Source organism: Amblyomma americanum, chromosome 1, assembly GCF_052857255.1.
Source record: "Amblyomma americanum isolate KBUSLIRL-KWMA chromosome 1, ASM5285725v1, whole genome shotgun sequence".
In the NCBI taxonomy this organism is placed as follows: Eukaryota; Metazoa; Arthropoda; class Arachnida; order Ixodida; family Ixodidae; genus Amblyomma; species Amblyomma americanum.
Genome location: NC_135497.1, coordinates 212,640,625 through 212,657,149, shown reverse-complemented (window position 1 = coordinate 212,657,149; position 16,525 = coordinate 212,640,625). Strand labels below are relative to the sequence as shown.

Here is a 16,525-nt window from a genome sequence, read left to right as displayed (position 1 = left end):
GCCGTGAAGCCGACCGCCCCCCCCCCCCCCCCCCCCCCCCCCCCCCAAAGAAAGAATTCACAGATAACACGCCGCACCCCCACTTTTTAAATATTTTTTTTAAATTTTGGTGTGGCTTATGCACGAGTAAATAAGGTAGTTGCCATATCAAATTAATCACTACATTAAAGCAGGGCACTGTTAATGTGGGGCAGCTGCTGATCCAACAATGTCAATAAATTGTGCCAGGAACTTTGCTCTAAGGCCTGGCATCAAATGGGAACTTTTCAAGCATAATCTGGAGTAAACCAGGGGAATATAACCAGGGAAATAGAATGTTTACAACATTTTCTAGTCAGTGTTTACAATGTCAACAGGAAGGACCTCTCTCTTTTACTGTCCACACCATACCTTCCGCTCAACAGCACCATCAAGTGGTTGTACTTCTAATCTACACAATCAGGAATGCAGCTTTTCAGGTAAAAATTGGATTTAACTCACTTTCTGAAAGAACTTGTTGGGGCACAAAAATTGGGGAAGTTCAGGTTTTACTAAAAATAAAGGGCCCTACAGATACACTACGCTGAGTGATATCACTGAAATTCCCTATGCACATAAAGAGAATGCAGTCCACTCCAAGAGGCCCAAGTGCCTTAGAGTGGGAACTCTAAGAGGCACTCCAAGAGGTATACTGTCACACTTTTGTGAGACAATACAGTCGTGGCAGTGACGCAATATGCACTGTTGTGCATGATCATAGCATGTTGCTTTAAAGCAATTAAAGGGGCACTTGATAGCAAAGGGTCCCTCCATAAGCTTGGTATAATCAGTTGACTTGAGTAGACACGGAAGGCTTCTGAGATTAATCTGTCATGCATCTAACAAGAAAAAATTACTGCCATAAAGCGTACTTCGGGCTGAGCTGGCATTGCACACTGCTTAGTGTTAGAGCACGTGCTGTAGCATAGCTAGACAGGGCACATATACATGTTTGTAAAGTTTGTACGTATGTTTCCTATCTCAGAATGTGAAAGCGGACTTTGTGTCGCTAAGTAGCTGCTGATATTTTTGTATGCCTGAAGCTCTATTTGATAATCACTTGCAAGCCCATTTTCAGTTAAGCTTGCAGGGGTTCACCCTTTAAGCTGTTCCTCTTCTCTGTTGGCATTTGCAAAATATTTGCATTGATTTTAAAACTGTTTGAAGAAAATATGTGCTTTATATTTGTGTTGGAGGGCAAAATTGTTATCCATGTGGCCACAGAATTAACTGCTGCTGCAGAAAAGTAAGAAAAGTTGAGATGCCGGGAAGGTTAAAGCTCTGGGAGACAAGCACTGTGGCTGCTGTTTTTCTTGCCATTCATTTTGTTATTGGCTGGTCTGTGGCAGCATTTGTGAAAAGATGAGTTGCATTATGAGCTGATTCACAAGCGCAGAAAGAACACTGAAATAAAATTATCCACTCAAGCCTAATACAATGATTGAGTGTCTTTGTTTATTAATTAAGGCCTTACTTGCCCCATTAAGCGAAAATCCGCCTGTGTGTGTGTGTGCGTGCACGCACACGTGCATTCGTGCGTGCGTGCTAATACTCGATGGTACCCATAAAAGATGGCATCCTTATGCAACCTAGCAGGTGGCGGTTAAATGATCGGTCACGCGAGGTTGCTTTGAATCGCACGAATTCCACCGGTGGCAGCACCTGCAATCCCAGGGCAGTGGCACACTGCTGAACCACTGCTCCACTGTGCCAGGAGTGATATGAGAAGTCCAAGGGATCTAGAATGTTCAGTAGAGAAAGACCAATTCTGCATATATGGGCATTAGCCCATTAGCTATCGTGTCATACCCTTTAAGTTGAGCGCAGGCCGCAGTACGGCGGTGCATGCCTTCACGAAGTTTGCGCACAGATCAGAAGCGGCGCAGGGGCATTGCGACATTGGCTACATAGAGCCATGCAGTCTTAAGTGTCTCTGCCAACATTTTTTTTCATTGGTCTATTCCTATGCATTGCCTGAGCAGCTTTTGAAGATAATGATTTTAAGTTCACTTTTAACTTTACTTGGGCACAGCTGTCCATGTCAGCATCATAGAGTTTTGTGGGGAGTTGAATGACTAGAAGTAGAAGGAAATATAAATACCTACAAGCTTAAGTGTGCCTTTCTCTGCTGCAGTAAAAGCATACATATTGTATCTTACTCTTTTTTTCCAGGCCGGAGACCTTACCGGGCCCACTATACCAGAAGTCAGCACGAATAGTGTACCATCCAGCAGTTCCCTACATGGCAATTTGAGCACAGGAGGTATGCAAAGAATAGGAAAGCTACTCCTCTCATGATTTGTTGCTTTCTACAACATGTTGATAAACTATTTTCTCTGTTTGTATATATATGCCTGCCTACTTCAGTGCAGTGAGGGCTGTTTTTAGGAGAGGAATAGGTGTAACCATTGCACTACTAAGACATGAATAAGCATTAATGCATGGTTAATGCCAAGATGCATACAACTTGCTTAGACCATGAACAGCATATTGGCCTGGACAGGTAGAGGGTGTCACCTTCAACATTGTTGGAATAGGTGTGGAAGCTCTATAGCCATTGTGCATTCTGTGGGGCAAGTCATGCTGCGTTCATGCCAAGAGGTGCATAGCATAAGACAGCAGATCAATATCCATTTGAAAGGTAACTGAGCACGCTCTTTTTTTTTCTGTGTTCTCTCTTCTCCAATTTTTTTCACTACTGGTGGCAAACATCATTTAGTCTCTGCTAGACCGCAGGATTCAAACACTCCTACCCTCCCCCACTTCTCTTAGCTGCATCTACAGAACCCTTTTCTTTTTCCTAATTCTTCACTTGATGAATACCTTGTGATGATGTATGAACTGGAACTGTTCAGAACACTGAAAAGTCATGGTTAGGCACCTAACTTTTTGCAGAACAAAGAATCTGTTACGACCGCAGCGGTGGCCAAGTGGTTGAGCATCCGCCTCGTATGCGGGAGGTGCGGGGTTCGATCCCCAGTGCCGCCGGGTACCCACCGGTGATACAATGGGTACAAGCTTTCCCCTGGTCTGGTGCTCGGCTTATTTAGGGTGAAATGCTTGGGAAATGGGTCTCTGACCCCACCTTGAGAAAAAGAAAAAATACCTTGTGACATGGCGCTCTTTGGCCATAGCTGCCCTTGCGCCATAAAAATCCATAATCATCATCAAAGAATCTGTTACATTCTGCAGAAAGCCTCCCGTGCGTTAATACATGTGGCCTTTCACACAGCAGTGGCCGTGCGCTTCACTTCGATGGCCCGAGGCCGTCAAGAAGCTGCTTTTTATCACAAGTCGCTAGCCTAGTGGGTGAGCTTGCTGTGGGTGTATTGAACAGTGAAGAAAAATTTGCTCTACATTCATGTAATTTGGTTTCAGCTATAATGTGTGGGGCTTTCTGAAACAGATGACCCAAGAAAAATAGCACTCGCATTATAATATTTGTGCAAACATGGTGATAGTGCTTTCGACAGTTGCCAGTATCGTGACACATCTCATAAAAGCGTGTGGTGCGCTCCTGCCACAACCGTAGCACTTGACGTGCCAGCTACCTTGCTTAAGTGACACACTAACTTGCTTGGGCGGATAGGGGAAGTGTGTCAAAGCACCAACACAACTTAGCTTGTTACTACATTCTATGTTTTAAGAAAATTCAGGTGATTAAATTTATCACATTCCCATCATTTTATTAATCCCACTAACTTCCAAGAATCCAGCGTTACCAAAAAAAAAAGACTGTGTAGCTGCTAATGCGTAATTCCGCGAAAAATGCCAAAATCCACGATTTTTCGTGCAATCAATCACAGGAAGCTGGAGGACTTAGTCATGGTAGACAACAAAACCCGGTGGACAACGCGGACTTCAAGGGAATCAAATGGAACTGAGCAGCACATGTCCCATCCAGTTTCTTTTCTTCAAGTTCGTGCTGTCCACCGCACTGTTGTCTACCATGAATCTGTACAAATTTGCCTTGCTTTCTTCGCTAATCAACGTTTTTCCTGTAGAGTGGGCTCTTCTCTTTGTTCTAACTTTAACCTTAACGATCTGGTTTTGTGTCAGTTTTTTACCCTTGTGTGTCTAAGGCCAGGACAATTTCTTTGCCAAGTGAGTTACGGCCTTTGTCCACCCAGCACAGCGCTTGTCTCATCCCATTTCTTCCCTTCAGCCTTCAATTGCATGAACCTGTGCCAACTTACCCAGCTTTCTTTGCTACAACATTTACAGTGATTGCTCCCATGTCTTTTCTCATTGTTCCCCCAGCTAAGCCAGCGACAAACCCATCAGCAGGCATATACTATGACATTCCGCAAGTGCCACGGCCTGTTGATCAACGACACAACCCTCTTCTTGACTACGACTTCCCAGTGGCTGCTTTGCGACGCATTGCGCCACCTCCACCAGCCTGCCCAGAGCCCGACGATGGCAGGCACTACTACGACATCCCCAAATGGGGGGCTGCTGGCGCACCACCCCCAACGCCATCCAACAAACAGCAGGTGCGGCTCAGCATCCCTGACATACCCCCACCGCCCGTGCCAGATGACTGAACATCTTATGCACACCTGGGGCATGGCTGGAGATGCCGGCTACAATGCTGGGCAGCTTTAATGGGAACTGTTCAAGTGGTTTAAATTCCTGCTTTATGTCTTTGAATCTCTCATTGGTCAGCGGCACTGATGCTGGAGTTCAAGCTGAAGCCGTGGCATTGAGCTTTTGCACTCGTCATACTACTTCGTCAAAGGAGACATTTTGCCAGATCAAATTGCCATCTCAATGGCCCATTCAGCAACCAGTATATTGCTCCTATGGGCTTATGTAGGGAAAAAGATAGTAACCTGTATTTAAAAATCAATTAATCTAGTGTCTACATATCAATCCCTGCAAGAAAAAATTACTGCTGAGTGGTACATAAGCACTCTTTCTTTTTTCCTTGTAAAGCCACTCCATATGCAAAAAGAGCATTGGCACCTGGAAATTAATCATACGTTCCCTGTCATACAGTTCCCCTGTGCACAGCATCTGATTATAGCACCATTCATGATTATTCCACTATAATTTTTTTATTTTCAACTGAAGCTATGTATGTGCAGGTTACACATGGACATGCTTTCTGTTCGAAAGAAAAACTCTCTGAATGGCTTCCATCGTCAGTGTGCCATCATTCACTAAAATTTTAGCTAGTTTCCTTTCAGTTTTTTGTTGGCACTAGTATAGCACAGCTATGAGCCATCTTTGCACTTGTTGATAAGCTGCACTGTCATGATAATGCCTTGTTTGCTTGTTCTTTCACATGGCCAGCTTAATTGCTGGTTGGAACTGAAAATACCCAACTGTTGGCTCAAACTTCTGAGCACCCTTTTGGGGGCGAAAATGTCAGTTGATTTTTAGCTCTGGACACTGTCCACTCTGTAACATGTTGGCCAACCATGTATACATGCTCAAACTAAATCAACAAACCTAACTTTTTTTCATGCATGTGTAATGCTTGCATGCCTTTCAAAATGGCTTCTCCCATTTTTAATGGCAAACAGAATGTAACACTTGGGCAAAATACTTCTACTGAAAGAAAAACTATGCTCTATACTATAGTTAATTTTACTCATGGTTTGTATGAAGTTTGGATCATTTTTGATTTAGGTGCCTGTTGAGATTTTCCAGATGAATACTTCTTGGATGGATGCATACAGTTTGCTGAATAATCGGCGTTTGAGCATTAACTGCAATGGGATCAATCCTGTGATCACAGCACTTTCAATTCATACTATGTTATTGATGTGCCAGATCAAATTCTGAACCATAATGCCATTTCGGCAACCGCCTAGAGACATTCATTTGGAGTACACATTTTCGCGAAACTGCTGTATATACGTAAAATATTTATATCTTCAGTTAATACAGTCTGCATTATGAAGGTTTGGATAATGGTCTACCATTCACAAGTTCTCCAAATTCAAGCAGTTGAATGAATGATGACATGACCCCTGTGTCACACTATACAACAAGCTTTCATGGCATCATCTGCTGAAAAGAGAATCATTGTTCCTCATTTATATTCCATGTTAATAAGATTAGATAGGCTTGAATCCAACTGTATAGCGCTCACCTTATCAATGGCTAGCAGTTAGAAAGTGAATGCTTTCGGCACATAGCAGCCACCACAAAAGCACTCAGTTTTGTTCTTGAAAGCACTGTTATTGTTAAATCTGTAATGCATGTGTTACTTATGGATATTTTGTTGTCAGTAAGCAATTTTCTTGGTGCTCTGCCAGGACTGAATACCTCGAAAAATGTCTAGTCGACGGAAAAACCAAAGTGCTGTAAATCTTGTGCACTTTTAAAGTGAATGAATGGCTGTGGGCGGAAGTAAGTTATTGTGATGTCTATTTCATATGCTGTTCCTGTTCACACTTCTAGCTTAGGCCAGCAAGCTTTGGTTTGCATTTGCAGACCTTTGCAATGAATTTTCTTTTTTTATATATATATAGGTGTGCCATTTCTTGCCTTTGCTACGTCAAAAGCTTTTTGAGTGCCCGATGTATGCACGAGCTGCCCATGCACAAACAAGGGACTAAGCATAGAGAGGACATGTATAGCAGCTCAGACGCGATGTTACAACTATAGTCAAGTTAGTCTAGCAACCAAATACCTTGCTGCGGAACAACAGCAAGGATGGTATGTCCTTCAAAGTCAGTTCCGTCCTTTGTTTATGAAGCAACCAGAAGCTCTAGCCAAAGAAAGTAGCATACATTTGGCCAGTCATAAAAGCTGCATAGTGCATATTTTTTTTTGTGTGTATGAACTACCAAGGCATATACTTTGGAGCTGTGCAAATTTAAGAGCTTTTAGCAAACATGCAATAACATGTGCTGTGTCATCTTGTCAACTAAGCTGTAGCACTTGTTTTTCTGCCTATGTGAGTGCTGACTTTGCACTTAATGTGCATGGAGAGGTGTAGGCTTTCATCATGCATACATGTTTAATGATAACACAGGCTTGTTATGGTCCTAGTGTGTGAAACTTGTCAGCCTTGTTGCCAAAGTGAGAAAGGGCATTGCTGCCAGAGGCTGCCATTTCAAAAAGATAGGCAACACTAAGTGTTGGCTGGTCTGTTTGTGCTGGCTTCCATTGTAAGTATGTGAGTGCCTTTGTATTCTGCCTTCATTTTTACGCGCTGTCTTCTTGACATTTGTACTCCACAGTTCATATTTTTATATAGTTGCGCATGTTAATTATGATGCAAATGCTGGAAGATGAATATGCCTTATGATGTTTGCCAAGCATATGAATAAACACTACTAGCCAACCTGTGAGTCTATTGCATCTGTTACCCAGGTAAAACAAAAACAAAAAACCATTAGGTCCAGCTCAACTAGGCATTGAATTGGAATTAAATGGACTCTCAGCTAGTTGGACTCATGAATTCAATTTGGTAGCCCAATTGGTTTCCTTACTTCCAGTTAGGAGGTCCAGCTGAAGTGCACAGCAGGGCATTCCAACAGGAGTTTCCAGGCGGCTGCAATTGGATTGTCCAATTAGACCTCCCGAGTGGATGGCCTTCAGGCTTCCAACTGGAAAGCCAAATTGGAATCCAATGATTTTCATGGCTGAGATCTGCATATTGTTTTGTACAAGCACAGAACAGAGAAATAATGAGGTGCTGGGAAAAAAAGATATTGGGAGCTTAATCTGCTGAATTGTTTACATAATTTCCACTATCTCTGCAGTCATGATTAAATACAATAACTTCACTGAACGGACCAGCGCCACTGGCTTCAGGAGGAGGGCCCAATGAATGTAGTATCTAAGCCCAAAGGGGAGAAAAGGTATTTTAGTGGACATGTACTGCACAATCTGGCCTTATGCCACCTTCAGGCTTTTAGTGTTCCTATGTTTTATGTGCCATTCATGCTTGCCTGTGGCCCACTGCGATGCTACCTCTCCAGTTGGGAGTCAACAGTTAATCAACAGTTCTTATAGGCTCCAAATTGTTCCAGTTGTGTATTTGGAACCAGTTAGATCTAACTGATTCCAATTGGTTTCAGTCATATAAAACTGGAACCAGTTGGTTATAAATACACAGCAAGGACCCAAGTGGGCATTCCAACTGAAGCTTCCACTTGGTTCCAAAAACACAAATGGGAATTTCTCAGTTGGACCGAATGATTTTTTTCACCCGAGTATGCATGCACGTGAACACCAATATATTTGTTTATCAGTTTTGTGCCAATCCTGCCAACCTAAATGCTTGAATTGAGGCCAATCGAGTCACTGCCATAGCAGCAAGGAAATGAATGTCAAGAGGAGTTCCAGGTAATTTCTTGTAATGAGCAGAGCAGTGGGGGCATGTTGAGTGGTACTTGTCTAATAAAGAAACAATTCCAAGAGAACCAGCTAGGAGGCGGGTGGGAGAGGGGGGAAGGAAGTAGGGGCAGGTCCTCCCCGTGGTATGCGACTCCTTGGCAACGTGCAGTGCTTCGACTTCTGCGCCATTCTGCTCAAGACAAGATTTGCTGTGTCATCCTGAGAAAAATGAACAAAATTTTGTAATTGTGCACCAAATTGAATCGTATTTAGCGAAATTTAGTAGCCCTTTAGATTGTACATAAAGGTTGCCAGAATTTCGCTTAGGATGGTTCCAACGTCTGTAGAACACGTTTGCGCAACACCCTTGGTTAACTCGGTGATCAACAAACCTCATCGCCACTACCGGTGCAGTTCGCACTAAAGCTCACCACGTGGGGCATCAAATAGTTGAGTGGAGAACATATGTAGCAAGTACTGTGCGTTTGAGCTCATTGGCTGCCTAGTTTCCAAGCTAGGATTCTGCCTTCAGGTCATGGCATTTTCTTCAGAGTAATCTTGTTGCTGCACAAACCTTGCCGATATCAACTGGCACAAAATGCAACATTCCTCTGCTTCTTCAGATACCCTTCTAGATGCCCTATGCTGCAGTTTAATCTCATTCAGATTATAAATTTATCTAACACGTGTACAAATTAAGAACTTGAAAAAAACCAGTCACAAAAGACAATGGACAAGAGAAGGAGTGTACACGCCACAATGCCTGGACTGTCAACTGAGACTTTTCTTGAGACTTTTCCTGAGACTTTGCGACTTTTTTGAGTAACTTTCCAAGTTACTATGAACCAACTGGCCCGCATTTCAACCCTTCTACAAATTAAGACTCGACTAACGCACCTGACCTGATATTTCGGCCACCATATTTCACTCGATAGAACTAAAATAGAAATACGTGATGAAATCTCCGGCCATAAACTAATCTTTTGTAGCGTTCCCATTTAGGGTACATTTCAGACCTCGCAGCCACAAACTGCCATTCTTGACTTCACTTGGATTTCGTGGGCCTTATCAGCTTTTTTTCAATAGCTACCTCTCCAATCGTGCTCAGGTTGTGAGAATCAAAGATGACTTCAGCCATTTCAAACCAATTCTATATGGCGTGCCACAAGGTTCCGTTTTAGGACCTTTCCTTTTTAATATTTATGTCAATGATTTAGCACATCTTGGTCTGAATTCATTGCTCTACCAATACGCCGATGACACGGCGTTGCTTGTTTCGCACGAGTCATACAATAGGGCTGCAGAGCTGCTACAGTCGGATGTTAAACAAGTGTGCCACTGGTTTTCAGGTAATCAGATTTACATAAATAAGCAAAAAACAACTTTGGTTTGTTTCAGAAATCCACATAAAAAAGTTATATTAAATGAATCTGTTATTCTGCATGGTAATGTTTGCTTTAGTTGCCAGTGTGTTCCTTTACCCTTCTCTGAAACAGTCAAATATCTGGGCATTCATTTTGATGCCACCATGACCTGGACAGCCCATGTTGAGCATCTCATCAAACGTCTCTGTGTAATTTCTATGCATCTGTACAGGATAAAATTCAATACTTCTGTCAGGCTGCGTCAACTGGTGTTTAAGGCCCTAGGGGAGTCCGTTTTAAGGTATGGCGTCACTATTTATGGTTCGTGTGCATCGTCAAGAATCAGTCAAATCGATAGAATACTGAGCAGAATTTCCGCTAACGTTTTGTATGGCACGTCAATGGAGGCCCTTGAAAGCACCAAACAGATGCTCGTTGCTGATATGTTCTGCATTGAAGATCTATTCACGCATGTAGTAATTACCAGAAACTATTTCTCAAATAAATTTAAACACCCTGAAAACAAGCTCAAGGTATTAGGAAAAATAAATCCGTTCAAACTTTCCAAGGTATATACTAACTACGGGAAAAGGTGCCGAATGTTCTACATCCCATTTCATTTTAACCAGCTTCCAACTGAAATGCTATCATTACAATCCCTTAAAGAGGTAAAATGTAGAATAAAGTCCTGGCTTAATATGTCAAAGGCCCTGTAAGCTTGCATTAAAAGAATGCTCTAAATACTTGAGTTTGCCATCCCATGTGAATCTAGGTTGTTTAAGTTGTTTTTGAACCTGTGTAAATAAGTGTCTTAATTTGGCAGTGTGCATTAGTGATATTGTTCTTTTTTTGTATTTAGGAATATTATGTGTCTTATTGCAATAAGCTTTGTTGTGTAGTATTTGTTTTGTTTCTACATACAGGAAACTATGTTTTTTCGTCAATACTGAGCCTGTACTTCGTTTGATTGCCGTGACCCGCCCACAAGCGCACTTGCGCTTCCGCGGGCACACTTATTTCAACTTGTAATTGTGACAAATAAATATGTATGCATGTATGTGTGTATGTACTTCTGGCCCGGGCTTTCTACCAGCGTCGCCAAATACATATCCTGTGCGTCTTGCCAGCATCGTAAGCACTCAACATCTCTCCCTGCTGGCCCCCTACACTCTTCCTTGCCCATCTGTGTCTTTTGACTGTCGCTGTCGACTTGTTTGGCCCCTTGCCTCTCACGCCAGCCAGCCACCGTTGGGTTGTCGCCGCCATTCAGCATCTGACGCGGTACGCTGAAACAGCCCCTCTTCACTCCGGTGCCGCCTCTGAAGTCGCCGACTTTTTCGTGCGTGTGATAGTCTTGTGCCGTGGTGCTCCACGTACCCTGATTAGCGACCGTGGAAATTTCTTTCCCATCTCCTTGAAGAAGTACTTCTCGCCGCCAACAGCGTCCACAAGACATTCCTCAGCTAACATCCTCAGAACAATGGCCTCATCGAGCGTTTTCACCGCACGTTGTCCGACATGATATCCATGTACGTCAGTCCTGAGCATGAGAACTGGGGCAACGTTTCGCATTTTGTCACCTATGTCTATAATTCCTCAGGTTAATCGCACAACTGCCTACAGCCTTTTCTTCCTATTTTATGGCCGTCAACCTTCCTCAGTAATCAGTACCACCGTCTTCTCTGCTCCCGCCTCTCCGTCTACACCTCTGGGCGAAGTTTGCTACTTGCATGGGCCATTGTGGTCAACTCGATCACCTCAGTAGTAGCAGTAGTAAGTTGTTTATTAACATAATAATAAAAAGGAAGGAAAATATTTTTGCCAGCCCCGGCATATGCCATGGATACTGGAGCACCTGAGTGCATGGGGCAGCGCAAATAATGCATAGCAGGCAGAATGGAAAGAGTGTGAGAGGACAGGGGGTAGAGGTAATATACACAAAAATATTTACACAATAACAAATATGTACAAGTTGCGCACGTGATTAGTTCCTGATGAAGCAATAAAAACACCCGCACGGCACTATATTCACTACAGCTGGAGTGGGGCGTCCAGCTGTTAATTGTCCAAGGTAGCACTCGAGGAGCCTTCGGTCACTGCGCGTAATTACCTGGCGGAGAAGGGCGGGACGTCCAGCCCGTCTGTTCGAAGAATGCACAGAGGCTCACCAAGGTTCGTTCACGGGTGCGCGCGCTGCCAGCCACAATAGCGTCTTGAGGGAGTCTGGTAGTATACCCAGCGCCCTGTAGGCCGCGAGCATGTCGTTACGAGCATCGGCGAACGCGGCACAGCGAAGGAGCAAGTGCTCCAGTGTTTCCACTGCACCGCATCCGTCACACGATTCCGTGACGCTCCCGTCGTTCCCCGGAACACACGCAGCCAATGCGCGCGCGGAGGATCATTGCGCGTTGCGACCGCGTAGAGCGCGGCAGCCTGTGATGCTGTCGATGCCTCACCTCCTGCGATGCGTGGGTCGGGGTGCTGCCTTCGGAGATATGGTCCTGCAGATGACCGCAAGCACGCCCTCCAGCGCAAGGGGCAGATCGCTGGGATGTAGCTGATGTGCGGCGGTCGCGAGGTCAACTTCCTCGTTGCCGGCGATGCCGCAGTGACCGGGCACCCACTGTGCACGCATGGCGCATCCTCTCCGCGCGAGGCGCTCGATGCGCGAGCGAATGTCGCGCACTAGTGGGGTACCCCGGCCGTTATATTGCAGGCGACTGACACAGCAGAGCACTCCTGGACGGCGGAGGGACGAGGGTGAGCAGCAGGTCCAGCCCCAGCCGGATCCCCATCAACTCCGCCGTGGTGGAGGAGCCCAGGAAGGTTGCGTATTGCTGGCTGTGCAGCCACTGCAAAGGAGCAGCTGTCGCGGGCCATTGAGCCATCGGTCCACACGAGGAAATGGTCCTGGAGCTCCTCGTGTATGACAGCTCTGGCCAGCTGCTGCACAGCACAGAGGGGTGTGCTCCGGTTTCCCGCAATGCCGCCGATCTTTCGCAGTGCTCCCGAGGCTGTACTCCCGCTGTACCCCCCCCCCCCCCCCCCCCCACACACACACAGACACAAACACACTGACACTCAAAATGAAGTTCCGAGGTCCCTGTGTCGTTCACGTCTCGCGCATAGAGCCCGTCGCCCCTGCTCTGCCTAAACAGTGACCAGGGCAGCCGCTTTCTTGCCGGGGGATTTGTGTGAGCGCGAACTTGCACCATCTTCCTCCTGTATATACCCATCATTGTCATCGCTCACCTCTGCTCTGAGGATCGCGCGCAGGTTGCCAGGGTGTTCTGGAATACAGACGCTTTGTTCAAGCAGTGGCTCACAATATATATATATATATATATATATATATATATATATATATATATATATATATATATATATATATATATATATATATATATATATATATATATATATATATATATATAAAGGAACCCAACAGTCACCGAAATCAAGGCGCATAGGGGAATGTTTCTTTTTTTTAATATCTAGTGCCAATTAATTAGTTTTTAAAGAAAATTACTTAAAGAATATATATATAAGGCAAATGAAATGAGGGGCTCGTTGGACAAACATATGAAGGAAGCCGTTGGCTTCCTTTCATGTGCGTGCGTGCACATGTGTGTGTGTGTGTGTGTGTGTGTGTGTGTGTGTGTGTGTGTGTGTGTGTGTGTGTGTGTGTGTGTGTGTGTGTGTGTGTGTGTGTGTGTGTGTGTGTGTGTGTGTGTGTGTGTGTGTGTGTGTGTGTGTGTGTGTGTGTGTGTGTGTGTGTGTGTGTGTGTGTGTGTGTGTGTGTGTGTGTGTGTGTTGCCCACAAACCGGTGGGCAAGTGGACACCCTGCCGCAAAGCAGGCTTCACAAACAGGCAAGCAAATACAACGGCTAAATGCGGGGAATGCCCATTATAAGTGCTGTTGCAAGAAAAAGCTAATGCGCTCAAGGTCCGACTTCCGCCCCATCAGCAACATGGATAGCCTCTTATCAGGGGAGCTGAAAGCTGTCGCTGTGAAGGCGCTTAAAAAAAAAGAAAAAACTTGCTCCTGACGAGCCGACTCTCACCCCGTCTGCCGCACGGGTCTTAGGGCCCTGAGGCACCGGGCCAGGTGGCCACCGGCTGTGTTCACAAGCTCTGACACTTGTTTTCTCCTACGCGCATGGTCAAAACGAGTGACTGTACTTAATGAGAGAGTATATATATGCATGTGCATTATTCTAAAGCACATCCGGCATAAGTTGGCAAACACCTCAGCACGTGCTGCTCTGTGGCTTTCAGCCTATCGAGTGTGTTGATGCGTATTTTAAAAAGAATAGTTTCGCGCGCGTCCGCAAATTATTCAAGGCGGGACACTGTGACGTGCGGGAATATCTTTTCAGTGCAGCGGGGCTTTCGGACATTTTTGGGAAGTGTGCGGCCGGAATGAAAAGCCTTACGTTGGAGCCGAGTCTCATTCTTTTGCGTATCGCTTTGTTATCGCATGCATAATTCCATTTCATTTCATTTAGCTGCGCACAAACCCGCGAATTACTACGGGCTTGGAACGCCAACTAGCAACGCCCAGTGCTGGAGTTGGTGTAAGCTCGCGGCTGCACTAGCAGTGTTTGGGAACCACCACAAGCACGAATCGTGTACGGATCTGCCTTGCGCATGGCGGAGGTCGTCATTAAGTCCAACGATGAGCACGAAACAGACCATGAAAGCAGTGTTTAAAACTAAGGGTAGTGGAGACCAACACTGGTTTCACGAGATAGTTAAACAGCAACATTAAAATAATGCTTCTGCGATGTTTTCTTCAAGTCGGTGCCTACCTGCCCTCACAGCGGTAAAGTTTGATTTGTGACCGCGTTCCGGCGGCATTCCTGCTGTTGTTCTGACAACCATACACGCAACAATAAATAGTGTTGCATGGTTTATTGGTGTTTTCCGGTTAGGACGGGGAGCCGTGATGTGTAAAAGCCAGCGTACCTTCATGCGTGAAGACACTTTCCGGCGAAAGAAGCAAGGCACCGTCTCCCTTCCAAGCAAAGATGCCTCCTGCTTGAAGCGAGCCAAACTAAAGCCCGGCCAAACAAGGCGCCACAAAAAAGGACAGTGCCACCCGGGTGCCCTACAAGGGGTGAGGTGACACCCCTCCACTACTCCACACGGGAGCCGCGGAAGAAGGCTTCGGCGTGGCTTCGCGCTGCTCGGGAAAAACGAACAAAAAAAAAGAAACTCACTTGGGCCCTAGGGTTTCCACGAATAACGAACGACAAAAGCCGCGTTTTGAGCCGTCCCATTTTTTTTTAAGTCGTGAGTAAAAGTTGTTTAGTTTCCTGCAGTAGAGGTGTTCTTTTTCGGTTCTCAGTATTTTTTATTACCGAGTATCGTTAAAATCCACGTCACTCAATAAATGTATTTTCAATACAGATACACCGCTACTTTCATTTTTGCAAAGCGATACCTGATACAGAAGATACGTTTGTCTTCGATACTGTCCATGCGAGGCATGAGACGGCAGCACGCGATTTTTCAGCGACTACCGTGGATGGATTGATGGATGGATGGAATGTAGGAGCGTCCCCTTTGAAACGGGGTAATGGCGGTTGCCACCATGCTCAGCTTTTTTTCCCCTTTATTTTTGTTTAACTGCATTATAAATTATTAAAATTCGCCATTTTCTTTAAATATGTCTTCCTACACTTATAACCATACGTCACCTCTCTGCTTTTGAGCCACCAATCTTCCAACCGCGTTTTGCTAATTTACACCGGAGATTTATTTACATGACCTTTCTAATCTCTAAACCCTAGGGCCTCAGGAAGAGTGACTGCGCCTGCATCGACATCGGGATGGATACCATCACATTTTAGAATGAGGTGTTCTATCGTTTCTACAAATTTACCACACACAGCACATGTGTCATCTTCGTTAAATTTCTCTTTGTAGCTGCGCGTTCGAAGACACCCTGACCTAGCTTCAAAGAGTAGGGCACTGCCTCTTGAGTTGTCATAAAACGCTTCCTTCCTGATCTGCCTTTTCCAGTATCGATATAGTTCTGCACTATACTTCTTTTCCATTAAATCTATCCAATTTTTTACCTTCCGCGTTTTTAACCTGTCGTTTAATGCTCTTTCTTTCTCCTTCCTCATGTCTGGAAAAATTACTGGGCAGCTTCCTAGTTCTTTTCCGCCATTGTGAGTCAACGCTTTTTCTATATAGGTAATTAAATACCATAGCTGCCCACCTGTTATCGTCCAATTTCCTCAGGCGTTCTTCGTACAGTATTTTACTCTGAGCTTCCCGCGCCTCGAACGATGCCCAGCCCATATCCCCCTGTACTGCCTCGTTTGTGGTTTTCCCGCGGGCACCTAGTGCTAATCTTCCAACAGCTCTCTGATTTACTTCTAAACTCGACTTAAGCACAGAACCGCATTCCCGAAAGTAAGCCCCGGCACCATTATTCCTTTCCAAATACCTCTCAGTACTTCATACCTGTTGTACCCCCCCCCCCCCCCCCCCCAATGCCCTATGTTTCATTATTTCTACATCTCTGCGCCATTTTGCTATGAGAGACTGTTCGTGCTTCTCCGTGTACATCTGCCCTTCATTTGCCCATGCCCCGAGATTTGTTGACACAAAAGCGCTCCCACCCTAGTAAAAAAAAAACGAAAATACTTATGCTGCCGCACCAGAGAGTTGTACTTCTAGAAACGCAGCAAACCGACGCCATAAACAAACGAAAAAGCTTCCGCTTTTTTTTTTTTTTGCCAGCGAATCCTGCGCCGTGCGCTGACGAGGTGGGGACAGTGACGTCGGGTTGTATGGCACGCCGTCCGTCGTATGGATGGACAGGCGT

At 45.1% G+C, this 16,525-nt stretch overlaps 2 protein-coding genes across 9 annotated transcripts in view; one reads left to right on the top strand and one right to left on the bottom strand.

Moving 5' to 3' along the window:
• stumps (DBB domain-containing protein stumps) overlaps positions 1–7,321 on the top strand; it is a 117,262-nt gene extending 109,941 nt beyond the window's left edge. For all 7 annotated transcript variants that reach the window (XM_077648423.1, XM_077648430.1, XM_077648428.1 and 4 more), the window contains exons 14-15: positions 2,191–2,281; positions 4,279–7,321. In XM_077648423.1, coding sequence (XP_077504549.1) covers positions 2,191–2,281; positions 4,279–4,565 — 378 coding nt within the window. In that variant the 3' untranslated portion in view covers positions 4,566–7,321. The remainder of the gene's footprint in view (positions 1–2,190; positions 2,282–4,278) is intronic.
• The window catches only part of LOC144114589 (uncharacterized), a 31,124-nt gene extending 14,966 nt beyond the window's left edge, over positions 1–16,158 (bottom strand). The window contains exons 1-2 of one of the 2 annotated variants that reach the window (XM_077648431.1): positions 14,653–16,158; positions 7,470–7,586 (exon numbers count right to left, since the gene is read on the bottom strand). In XM_077648431.1, the coding sequence (XP_077504557.1) occupies positions 7,470–7,509 (40 nt within the window). In that variant the 5' untranslated portion in view covers positions 7,510–7,586; positions 14,653–16,158. Of the gene's footprint in view, positions 1–2,291; positions 3,104–7,469; positions 10,883–14,652 lie in introns of those variants that run through there. The other variant, XR_013311062.1, reaches the window with a different exon arrangement.
• Between the last annotated feature and the right edge of the window lie 367 nt (positions 16,159–16,525).